This window comes from Anopheles stephensi, chromosome 2 (genome assembly GCF_013141755.1).
Source record: "Anopheles stephensi strain Indian chromosome 2, UCI_ANSTEP_V1.0, whole genome shotgun sequence".
NCBI lineage: Eukaryota > Metazoa > Arthropoda > Insecta > Diptera > Culicidae > Anopheles > Anopheles stephensi.
The window spans coordinates 30,185,190-30,196,978 of NC_050202.1; the positions used below are offsets into that span (position 1 = coordinate 30,185,190).

At 47.9% G+C, this 11,789-nt stretch overlaps 5 protein-coding genes across 7 annotated transcripts; all 5 read right to left on the reverse strand.

Annotated features, from left to right (window-relative positions):
* Positions 1 to 277: 277 nt before the first annotated feature.
* On the reverse strand, positions 278 to 3,073 carry LOC118503442 (7-methylguanosine phosphate-specific 5'-nucleotidase). Its single transcript, XM_036036706.1, has 4 exons — positions 1,934 to 3,073; positions 1,270 to 1,462; positions 934 to 1,167; positions 278 to 873 (listed from the first exon to the last, which is right to left on the reverse strand). The coding sequence occupies exons 1-4, from the start codon at positions 2,296 to 2,298 to the stop codon at positions 757 to 759; spliced, it is 909 nt and encodes a 302-aa protein (XP_035892599.1). The 5' UTR covers positions 2,299 to 3,073; the 3' UTR covers positions 278 to 756.
* A 461-nt stretch (positions 3,074 to 3,534) lies between these two features.
* Positions 3,535 to 5,040, reverse strand: LOC118503444 (putative gamma-glutamylcyclotransferase CG2811). The gene has a single exon (XM_036036708.1). It carries the CDS (start codon positions 4,181 to 4,183, stop codon positions 3,734 to 3,736), a length of 450 nt encoding a protein of 149 aa, XP_035892601.1. The 5' UTR covers positions 4,184 to 5,040; the 3' UTR covers positions 3,535 to 3,733.
* On the reverse strand, positions 4,392 to 5,691 carry LOC118503443 (troponin C-akin-1 protein-like). The gene has a single exon (XM_036036707.1). It carries the CDS (start codon positions 5,174 to 5,176, stop codon positions 4,697 to 4,699), a length of 480 nt encoding a protein of 159 aa, XP_035892600.1. The 5' UTR covers positions 5,177 to 5,691; the 3' UTR covers positions 4,392 to 4,696.
* Positions 5,692 to 5,734: 43 nt separating this feature from the next.
* On the reverse strand, positions 5,735 to 9,825 carry LOC118503439 (zinc finger protein 37). 3 transcript variants are annotated; one of them, XM_036036703.1, is made up of 4 exons: positions 9,710 to 9,825; positions 8,282 to 8,539; positions 7,985 to 8,134; positions 5,735 to 7,914 (listed from the first exon to the last, which is right to left on the reverse strand). In XM_036036703.1, exons 2-4 carry the CDS (start codon positions 8,486 to 8,488, stop codon positions 6,928 to 6,930), a joined length of 1,344 nt encoding a protein of 447 aa, XP_035892596.1. In that variant the 5' UTR covers positions 8,489 to 8,539; positions 9,710 to 9,825; the 3' UTR covers positions 5,735 to 6,927. The 3 variants fall into 3 exon arrangements, with proteins under 3 accessions (XP_035892596.1, XP_035892595.1, XP_035892593.1); XM_036036702.1 differs by having other exon boundaries at positions 7,985 to 8,212; XM_036036700.1 differs by having other exon boundaries at positions 7,985 to 8,215.
* Positions 9,660 to 11,454, reverse strand: LOC118503440 (aladin). The gene is made up of 3 exons (XM_036036704.1): positions 11,185 to 11,454; positions 10,168 to 11,119; positions 9,660 to 10,092 (listed from the first exon to the last, which is right to left on the reverse strand). The coding sequence occupies exons 1-3, from the start codon at positions 11,245 to 11,247 to the stop codon at positions 9,752 to 9,754; spliced, it is 1,356 nt and encodes a 451-aa protein (XP_035892597.1). The 5' UTR covers positions 11,248 to 11,454; the 3' UTR covers positions 9,660 to 9,751.
* Between the last annotated feature and the right edge of the window lie 335 nt (positions 11,455 to 11,789).

The window sequence follows — 11,789 nt, forward strand, 5'->3', positions numbered from 1 at the left end:
TTGTGTACGAGGTCTTCAGCCGTGTTCAGTAGTAATATTTTACCTTTTTTCACGTACACCACCTTCACTTGTTTTGGCTACAAAACGTGAGGTAATAGCCCAATCCAACACATTATCATACAATAGCTTTTCTTGAAGCCTTCGACCACGCGTGCAGGTATTTCGGACCGTTAGCGACGAACTGTGACAACGCACTCAGGAGAAAGTAGGCACCGTGTTTAAGCCGCTTTTGCTACTCCGCAAACTGCCTTTTGAATAATGCACACAACACACGTCGTAACGCACACGCACAATGTTTGTCCGGGAAGTTTATATTTCTTTGCTTAAATTCGAATGTTACTCCGAGCGGAAGTTCTATCTGCAGCTGTAACACTCGAATATGCTAATGCAAGATGCCAGTAAAGTACGGGGTCGTTAACAAAACGGAACCAAAGCAACAACGGTTAAGTTTATCGATACACACCAAACTCTTCTCCCTGGCAAAAACGGATCACAATCACTCTAGTGAAACAAAAGGAACGTTTGTCCTTCGCAAAAAAGTAAAAAATAAAAACACATTAATGTAAGACGTATGCTCGGCAGTGGAGTAACGTTGTTGTGTAATTAAGTCAACCAAGGCCGGATGTCGGTGCCGGTCGCTCCAGCGACAATGGCGTTGTGATGATGATGGTCGCGTTTCAACGAAAAGGGAACCACCGAAACTATGCAACCAACCATTCGAATGCAATTTCGTGCTTTCTCGTTCTGCGGCGTTCACTACTCGTGCGATTGCTTCCTCACCATGTCCACGATGGCTCTCGGGATGTCCATCGTTTGATCGTCCACCAGCACAATGTCGAACGCATCCATGTATCGAGGTAGATTAAGTTCCGGCTAAACAGAAATGAATAATATTAAAACAAGCACCAGCGTTACCCGTCTTGCAGAACGTACGTGATCGAAAAGAAAGCCTATCTTTAGGATGTGTGACGATGATGGCACACCGCTAGCCATTCCGGCATCTCCCAACGAATCGCCCATCACTATAACGTGGTCCCGCGAGTGCACGATTTCGTAGTACTCGGTACCGTCGAGGACGGTTTCATTTTTGTTGAAGGTGTGAATCATTGGGTCCTGCAAACCGTTTAGCAGCCCATTTTCGCTGAATTGCAGGAAATTAGACACTAGCTGTAAAATAAGCGAAGAAAAAAAGGGGGGGGATGAGCATAACGAAGTGATCTCGTTTACTATTATCAACGCTTGTAACTTGATCACCAGCGCATTGCTTACCTTTACATTGGGGTACATGACGTTGGCGTGCTTCAACACCGACGATACACAGTTGCCGAGTCCGGCGGAAAAGACGAGACACGGTACGTTTAGCTCGTGCAGCTCCTTGAACATATCGTGCGTTCCATCGCGCAGCCCGTCTTTGTACCGTTTGGCCACCTCGTCGATGTCTTCCTGGGGTAGCTTGAAGCCTCTGAAATAGGACACGCCAGTTTAGTGTTTTATTTAAAACAATAGTATATATTGTTATTTGAAGGCAGTTAAGCCTTTCCAAAATAATGCACGTCGATTTGTCTGAAGACAGCCATTGTATAGTATTATAAAATGTTATTAAACTGGAAATCAAGCAATCGGCATTACTATAGCAACGGCAACAACTGTACGGTGTCTCGCAGTTTGTTCGACCTCGTTATCAACAATCGGACAAAGAAGTCTGTCAACCTTTGCTTATAATCGATAGCGCGACCAATGGCCACGCCGTTCCCTGAGCATAACCAAAACAATCATTGCATATGTGTGATTGATGCTGCAGATAACCAGCCCAGAGCCTGAAATTAAGCCCCGGCTCTGATAAGCTTCGCTGTCGTTTGCCTGTTTGGAAGCAATCTTCCCCCCCCCCCCCCCCCTTCGCGTATGTTTGGTCAATAACGGCAACAGAACTTACTTTAGCAGATCGCCCGTTTTGGCCCACCATTCGATCATGTAGCCCACCTTCTCCTCGTGCTCCATGTGCGGATCGATCTCGATCGGGCGGTACTTGTGGTACAGGTTGCGCTGCTCCAGTATCACGTCCTGCGGGATCGATTTGCACTCGTTGAACATGCCGAAGCTTGTCAGCACCTTCTCGCCGTTGCTGAGACGCTGCTTGGTGATTGTGTAATCGAAATCGGTCACCACCTGCAGCTTCTCTGTGCCGCCCACTACCAGCTCGTTCAGCATCAGCTCGACGCGGGCCGGATCGCGGATCTTCACATGGTCCCGCTGGAGGGCGGCAACCTCGCTCAGCTGAAACTTTCGCTGTCCCACCATAATCGTGCGCCGCAGAACCACTTGCCACAGCGTAATTTTCCCGACTGGTGCTGTGTGTACGCACGAACCGAAAACCTACGCGACGACACGTCCGTACCGTCCTCGCTTCCCCACACAGCAGCGTGTTTTGGTGCAGCAGCGGCAGAGGGGGGGATGTTCCGATGCGATGCTTAGCGTGTGTTGTGCCTGTGTTGTGGTGGTTCAGCAAGATGGGAATGCAGTCAGAAAGACCTTGTCACTGCCTGCGTCGTTGCTCACGAAACCCCCGTCCCGAACGAAGCGAACGAACGGAAAATGCTATTTTTACGCCAGCTCCCGAAGATAGGGGGCCCACCGCTTCTTGTACCACGGCTCCCTTTTGGCTACTTGTTGCACTTGGCCGGGGAGTGGTCGATGGGTGGTGGACTGGTTGGGGGAGGCAGGGCCGGTTGATGAAACACGACGCTCTCGATTGTTTAGACAACGCACACGACGCAAGTGTGTATCGCAGCAAGGGATAAACAAACACTCTGCGTACACAAATGCAACGCGCTGTGGTAGCTTTCGTGGCAACTTTTGCACAACGGAACAGTACGCCGCTTCGTCTCGATGTGAACACAGTTTTGCAATTGATGTTACTATTACCAAGCAATTATGTTGCGGATTTTCGGTTCAAGCACACAGCGGAACAGTTCTCAAGTGCATAGAATTTCACTTTCTTCCGAAATTTGCAAGCGCCCGCACGGAGGAAAACAAAGATGTAAACAAGTAAACATTCAACACGAACTGTCAAACCCGGACTATGGGCGAGAGTTGTTGCTTGGAAACGTTATTGATCGATCGAACAATCGCTTGCTCCAACTAGACTAGATATTTCCTATTTTCCAACTGGAATAATCCAACTGGAGAAGTTTGGCATTATTTCGAGACGGATCGCCATTTATCCTTCTCGCATTTTTTTAAAATTTTAATAACATATTACTATATCCTGCATTTCGTTCCATAGTGTTACATCCCTTCGAATGTGATCTAAAATGTGAAATATTTTGATCATTTATCAGGAAAGATCAAAACGAATCGGGGTAAATTGCTTAATTTACTCATACAAAAGTGGCTAAATTCCGGCTACTGCTGCCATCAAACGAGGGCACATTTAAATATAGTCCCAGTTATTTCAATCTCATTAAGCTTTCCGAGCTTCATCCAAGCAGTTAGATCTCGTTCTCGTTCTATTTACAAACACTCGTACAGCGGAAGTGGTTTATCGTAGTAAATGTATTTTACAACGTCTCAAAAGTACACACGTATGACCTTCGGCAACGTTTAACGACTTGCATGGCTGTGATCGCCTTCCGGGACGTTTCTTTCTCACGTTTTCTCTGCGTCTTTGCTGTTGCCGGGTCGAACGGTTAATTAGAACTCCAGCCATAGATTCTTCCGCCTCGTCGATCCTCTCTCACTCGTCGAACACGATATCATCCGCCTCCACGTACGGTTTCTCGGGACTGTTCCGATACTCCTCCAGCAGGGGCTTTTCCAGCAAACGCTTGGGAAAGCTTCGCATCAGATAGATCAAACAACTTTCCGCGGTATCGGTCTGCTCGTTGCGTATCATTTCCGGTCGGCGATCGTACAGCTTGGGATAGTCCTCCAGGACATCGAGCCGGCCGAGCATGCGGTCGTCTACTTCGTAAATTTCACCCGCCACAAAGTGACCCTTACCGGGCACATCCAGCAGGAAGGGAATGTTGTACCGGGTGGCGATGATGAGCGGGTACCGCTCGGTCGTACGACCTTTGGCGATGAACCGTGCCTGCCCGTTCGTCACATCCGTTAGCCAGTGATGGTTGGGTTCACCCTTTTTGAGCGTTCCATACACGAACACGCGTCGCAACGTGGTGGACATTCTGGGCGCAAGTTAAACGTTGAGTGAAACACAGAAAGAGAGGACCGCACCGCACTGACCCGCAATGGTGATAAGTTTGCGAAACGACACTAACCGTGTTCACGAGACGAATCGCATTATCAACTGAGACGATGTGACCGAAACAGATAATTTTGTGTTCGGCGCTTTACAATCTAAGCACGCCTTGAAACGCGAAAGCTTTGCAACGTACGGGAACAATTAGATTTTTTTTATTGTTGGCAAACAGCAACCACAGACCGGGCTCCTTCCGGGGCCTACGTGTATGGCCATACATTGACGTTGGCTTTTGGAACTTCGGAATCAATTGACATTTGTTTTATTATCATCTGCATAACATTTCGCCACCTAACATTAAGTACCAAAAAAAAAAAGTAACTTTTGCATCCTCATAGGATGCAACAGGTTAAAAAAACAGGGATATTTATCCACAGGCCGCTCACCACACCAACCACTATCACCACACCAACCACACAACCACCGTCGTTCCCACCCTTACTCATCGCCCTTAAGCAACTCCTCGAAGATGTTCACCTTCCCGGGGGGACGGCGCGAGTACGGCTGCTCGAGCGTATTCCGGTACTCGGTCAGCATCGGCAGCTTCAGCAACCGGTCCGGGCAGTTGCGCAGCAGGTACAGCCAGCACGGCACATTGCCACCCTCGATACCGACGTTAATGTCCTCGATCTGCCGATCGTACAGCTTCCGGTAGTCCTCCAGCACGTCCAGCTGCTCGAACAGCGGATCGTCCACCTCGTAGATCTCGCCCGTTACGTAACTGCCGGTGCCCGGTTTGTCCAGCAGGAACGGTATGTTGTACCGGGTGGCGACCACCAGCGGAAACCGCCGATTCGTCGACCCTTTGCAGATGAACTTGGCATACCCGTTGTCGGCATTCGCCAGCAAATGGTGGTTCGGTTCGCCGCGCTTCAACGTCCCGTACACAAACACACGCCTCAGGGCTCGTTGGGCCATTCTGTTCCGCTTGTTTCGGTGGTAATGTGGCTTACCGGTGTGCTGTGACCTTAACCTGCCGATGGTCCACTACTTCGCGACAAAGCGGAAGACCGTTGTTGTGACTAGCAGCACTATCTCTATCACGGCGAGGTGCCACAGTATCTGGAGGTAGTTGGTTTGCTTGGTTCGTCCCTCGAGTTCGATGCTCTTTCACAATCGGTTCGGACCACTCCCGAACGTTCCACCAAAAATCACAAGACGCAAGATATGCTCAAGATAGGAGAGCTGGTAACCGCGCAATGAGGCCTTCAAACAGTCGTGCGTCTCTTTCAATTCAAACTTTAAAATCACTGCACGGACGAACAGAGCTGTTGGAAGTGCCTGTGCCGAGGAAAAAACGGGAAGGACGTTCTCGTGGCAGCCGGGCAGTGGGAGAACTGAAAAGGACACACACCGGTTTTTCTTTTCCGTCGTCGCCGTAAACCGGTTGAGCGCTGCGATGCTTCTTCTGCTTCGCCGCAGTCATCATGCTCTTCTTTCGGTTCTTTCGAATCGTGCTCCGCAGATGACAGTTGGTTGTGGTTGTGTGCGTATTGTGTTATTTCTATGTTTGTTTTGCTCTTTTCTTTACTACCGTCGTCGTATTGGTAGGTGCAAGTGGACCGTGTCTTTTTTTTTTCTTGCTCGCCGAAATGGATTTTATTCATCCAATTCTGCATGCAAGCTTAGCTTCTTGCGCTTCTTCTTTTATTTCTAATAGGTGTGTAACTTTTTAATTACCACAAACGGTTCTTTGTGTGGCAAGAGAGATGCGGAAAGGGAACAAGTTGTCTGGCTGGAATATCGCACGGCAGTTTTAACTTGAATGTTGTTCTGTCTATGGCAGGGTTAAGGGATATTCGTCAAGGACTCGAAACAATTACTCTTCTGGCCATTAATTGCTATCCTACGATGAATTTTCTTTGTCTTGGTCCACTCTTCTTCCGCGATCCGCTTACAGGAAACCTAGGCCCATGGAGGCCATAGCCCTTCAATAGATTCAGCTAGCTAGCTCGATGTGCACCTTTTGCCTCATAATTCACATCCTAGTGACTTTCCAGCTACCAACATGGAAGGTACACACCATACACACACACACACACACACACACACACACACACACACACACATTCTGACGATGCGGGAAGTCCTTAGCACTCGACGCTCAAAGATGGCGTCCGATTTTCTTCTTCATCATCTACTACTTCTACATTGCCACTTTTCAAGCTCTGGAGGTTTTGGCCTGCCATATCTAGCTTCCTTGACTTGATTTTTCCCGTAGCTGGATACTCAGGTATTTCAGGGATGATCCGGACCGGGATTCGACATGGTCCACAGGAGTTAACCAATTCCAAAGTTTACCAGTATGAAGAACCGACTATTCGACTATCTGCTGTACAAGCCAAGAGAAGGAGTTTGCTATTTAACTTGTTATCCTAAGCCACGATCGTGGCAAGGTAGCAGCACTCCTCTACTTCTCAGGACACGTCCCATTGATTCTCATATAGTTCATTCGAGAATTAAAGGGAGATCCCTATTCTCATAGAGGGACATTGTCCTATATTTGCTGAGATCCCGCTTAGTAAACCTTTCTCACACTTCACACTTACTTACTTGGGAAGTAGAAGCTCGTTTGACCCGTGAAAAGATAGCAGCCTTTCAGATCAATGGTGCCCACATCTACTCAGATTTGGGATTGGTTTGTAAAACTATTCCGTAGCTGATATTGGCTAACACTTCAAATGACCCTTATCGTCGATCAATCCCTGCTCAACCAGCTCCTGTGCGTGCTTTGTCTTCATGTGCACACTTCGGCCCTTGTGATGCGCAAAGCTCATGCCACAGATGCGACAGCTGAGCGGCTTCTCGCCCGTGTGCGTACGCATGTGGACCACCATATGGGTCGTCGTCCGGAACCGCTTAGCGCACACGCTGCAGCTGTGTGGCTTTTCATCGGAATGTACCCGCAAATGTTTGTTAAGCGTCGTGCGCAACAGGAACAGCTTGCCACACACCTCACATTCGTGCCGTTTCTCCTGCGTATGGGTTAGCATGTGGCAGCGTAACGTCCCCGCAAACAGGAACGTTTTCGGGCACAGATTGCACGCGTACTTCCGTTCGCCGCTGTGTATCCGCAAGTGGCCTTTCAAATTGTTCTTCTCCAGGAACGCTTTGTTGCAAATGTCGCACTTAAAGTCACGCTTTCGCAGATGTACACCGTTGATGTGCGATTGTAGCTTGTTGCGTGAGGTGAAACTTTTCGGACACTGGTCACATTTGTGTGCCCGAGCCGAATGGATGACCATGTGCGATTTGATGTTGTTCACTTTCGTGCCACACACGGAACACACGATCTTCTCTTTCGGGAGTGGTTTTTTCGTTTCTTTGGCTGTTGCACCATCGCCGGATGGGTCACCTTTGCGCTGGATGATATGGGTGGTGTCTATGACGTACTCCGTTTCTTCCTGTACTTCGAAATAATCGTCCATCGTGATGAATTCTATTTCCTCGTCCGAGTGAGCAGCTTGTAGGTTGTTGCTCAATTGTTCTGGAGGTTGGGTTTCTTTTAGTAGTTCGTCTTCCTTCGTACTTCCCAAAAGCCTATCATTTTGCAGTTCTTCTGTAAGCTCCCTGCTGGCTGCAATATCGGTACTATCGTGGCCAACTTCCCGATTTTGACTCACAGCCTTTTTTTCGACGTGAATTTCCTGCGGTAGCTGCAAACGAATATAGACGGATTAGTTTAATCAATGCAATAACCACACAAATGCTAGACTTCCTCGGTACCTTCTTTAAAATATCAGCACAATCCTGTTTGACTCGTTTGGTAGGAGCCTTCCTTCTTCGTTTGGCCTTCGCTGGTGTATCAAGCTGATCTCGCCTCGATCGGCTTTCGCGAATTCCATTCAACAGCTTCATCGATTCGTCACATTTTCGCTTAAAATTTGTTATAATGTTCAGATTTCTTTCGCACTTTTCACACAGAAAGTTCGGCAGCGCATCGTGCTTATTGATCTGCTTGGGGGTTGAATACATTAGAGCACCCGTAGAGTGAGCGTTTACGCAGCAAAACGTTAAGCTTACCTTTATCTTAAGCAAATCAAGGGCCAGTTTTACGAAATTTCGTATGTAGTATGCATTCCGTCCCTGCACATTGTAGTAGATGGCGACCAACCTTTCCTGGGACAAACAGAGCCGGCACAAGTGGTTAAAATTGTCGGCATAGTACTTCCATTTGCCTTTCTGGCGTTCTTCGGAAGCTTGCGGCGCAGATAAAACGTCCGCATCCATTGGGGCAACGATGAGTTTTCTTCAAGCCGCCAGACTTTTCATCAGCACACACTGCAAAACAGGATCAAGTTCAAAATGTAAACAAAACATCAACGACCAAACAAACGAATCGTGCTGTCATTTGAAAAGCTGGGTTGGTGTTTATACTCCGCAGTTCACTTGGAGTTAGATCGTAAGACGAGAGGCGTCCACCAATACCACTAGACATGTGTGAGCGGGCAACAAATTCAAATTTTTAAATTTGTTCATCTGGTTGATTTGTATGTTGTTACAGTTTAATAGGGGTTTCTTTGATTATAAAGCGTTAAAAGAGGTAATTGTAGAGTTCAAAAACACAAGGGTGTGTTAGCATAAGGAAGTTATTGAACACTTTTTCGTTCATTGCCCAGGGTTCATTGCCAAGGTCTGACCGATGATCTTTAGCAGGTACGATTTGATAAATGCACGCTCGTTTCCATTTTCAACATCGATGAGGAGTCATTTTTGTGTGCTTTCCGTCCTTAATATAATTGATTTGGAAAACCGCGGTAATGCTAAACACCGAAGAGAATTGACCGCCGCCATGTTAAAAACTACAAAGATCCCAGCCGGAAGCGATAATGGACGAGTTCGTCAAATCCAAAGGAGCATTGTACGCAAACGATATAAATTATGTAGGTAAAGAATATCCTGATAGCTGCATGAAGATGTGCGATTTGTTGAGCTCTCTTTACGAGAATGCAACGATGTTAGAGGCATTTCCAAGGAAGTGAACAAATTCTTCCAATGTATGCAATATTCTCACTCACATAAGTTAGTGATTATTTCAAGAGAATCCCAAAATATAAAATCAACCATTAAACAGAACGAATTGCAATCCTCGGTAAAATACGGAAAAAGATGGCGGTGTGGCTTTGCTTCCTTTTCACATCCTACCATGAATCATCGTATGATCCTCGCAGGATCATGCATGAAATGGGTTGCTATACGGTGCAACCACAGGTGATATCTATTGTTTCAAGGGAAGCTACATATTAATTCCGCTTAATTTGCAACCAAGATATGTCGACATTCTCTTTAGCTCTTTGGACACAATCTTCTGAGTACGTCCCGCAATGACAACCAAACAACTTAGTCTTTCTTTCGATACACACCTGCAGCAGACATTCGACTAGAGGTAACGATCGTTAGAATAGAAAAAATGCTTCTCGCTCATATATTTAACAATTCATTGGGACTTACTTAGTATAACTTTCCTTCCCTTCGTCATGCCAGGCGCGTACACTACAAAGGATAGTACTCGATGCGACCGGAGGACCAGCCGATCGTTAGCACGGACTGTGCGTCCGTGTTGTATTCTTGCTGGTAGTTTTCCTGGTAGCACATGCACGACGGATACTCGACACCGGCACCGAATATAAGACAGTACGGGTCAATGTTGATCTGCAGCCCTGTCAGGTTCGTAAAGAAGATGGCTATGGCCGACGTGGTTTTGAAGGAGATGGCCAAGAAGCGATCCTGGGGGCACCACGCGATCGACTGCGCTTTGCCACCGATCGTTAGCCCGTCGTCGGTGGTTTTTTGGTCCAGATCCACCAGCGGAAAGGCCAGCTCGTACGATGCGCCTGTTTGCGGAAGATTGTTAAGGGCTTAGCGTTAATTTCTATCCACTATCGATGTTGGGGACATGATTTTCTTACTTTTTAAACCGGATAGCCGCATGTAGAACAGCTGCATATCGTCCGTTGTGACAAACAGTAGATGCCTTTCGTCCCGGGACCAAGCGAACGATTGCAACGACCCGTTGGCCGTACTCCAACCTACCCGCGTAACCCGTTCCGGTGGCACGGTACACAGGTAGAAATCTCTCCCGATGGTACTGGCGATCATGTTGTAGCCGAGGGGTGCATAGCTAACGAGCGCACAGGGCAACTTTACGCGATGCATCGGAACGCACCGCTGTTGATCTACGTTCCACACGAGCAGATGCGTGTCGTTGATGCTGGCAGTCACCAGCAACTCACCAGTACTGCTCCAGCTGACCGCTGTGACCGGTTGATGGCGTCCGTGCTGTAAATGTACCGCCTGGGACAGGGGTCTCGTGATTTGGCTCGTCGGATCGACGCTCCAGATCAGCACGCCCGTCTGACAACCGACGGCCAGTTCGCCACCCGTGTGCGGTCTCCACGCCAGACAGGTGATTGCCTTCTGCAGACTGCTGCGAAGAATGGGCGTTACGCCCGGTTTGCGCGTGTAGATGCGAACCGTGTCGTCGATGGTGGCAACGGCGAGCTTAAAGCACTGCGGATGCCAGCACATACAGCGCACCGTGCTTTTGTGCCAGTTGCGCGTTTGCGAGTGTTTCGCCACGAGGTCCATCGATTGGTCGCACGGGTACGACTGCCAGTACTGCTTGAACCGCCGGCCGATCAGCTGCAGGTAGGTGGCAGCCCGGGAAATGATCCGTGATTCGGATTGTGCCGCCTCGCCGAGCGCTTCCAGGAAACCGATTTCCATGAAGATGCTCAGAATGCGCTTGGGCAGTGATTCCGTTACCGGCACCATTACATCCCGCGTACTGTCCGTCCGTCGGCTGTGCCCTGGAGGGTGCAACATTTCTCGCATGAACACTATATCCGGATAGTGATCGCGCTACAGGACAAAAAACACCAAACTTGACTAACGGGCCACAAAGAAAAGGAAGCAAATACACCTACCGCCGAGAATCCGATGGTGTCCGCGCTGGGCGGAAAATTGCTAAGATTTAGCGAGCGACTCATCTTTGTTAGCTCTTTGCCTTCTACCAAAGGGCTGCTGGGGAGAACGATGAACAAGGATCTGTTTACGAAACGATCACACACAAACGCCGGGTGTTGTTTATGTGTGAAACCGTTTCCGATGGCGCTCTTTCGGAGCTGTCAAACTGCAGCGCTCAATTGACAGCCGCTGTCAATTTGATAGCAACAGGATATTTTTCGAATCTTCCGTTATTTTTTTACAATATTTCACTGAATTTTGACGAATATTCGTAAAATAAAAAAAAAATCAACCTTTCCGGAAAGGAAACACATAAACGTCATCAGTCCATCTCGAATTGAGCCTCCCATACTTACTCTGGCCTAAAAACACTATGCGGGCTGGATATCATTCTTCATTGAAGCGACTCCTCCAATATCCATTCAAAACGTACACATGCCTCAGAAGCATATTTGAGTCCAAATCATCCTTCTGAGTATCATCCACACGAAAGAAGATAAAAGTGCTAAAAGCCAGTCCTCGATAGAGCTCAAAGATGAGTGAATTTTCGGTACTAACATTTACA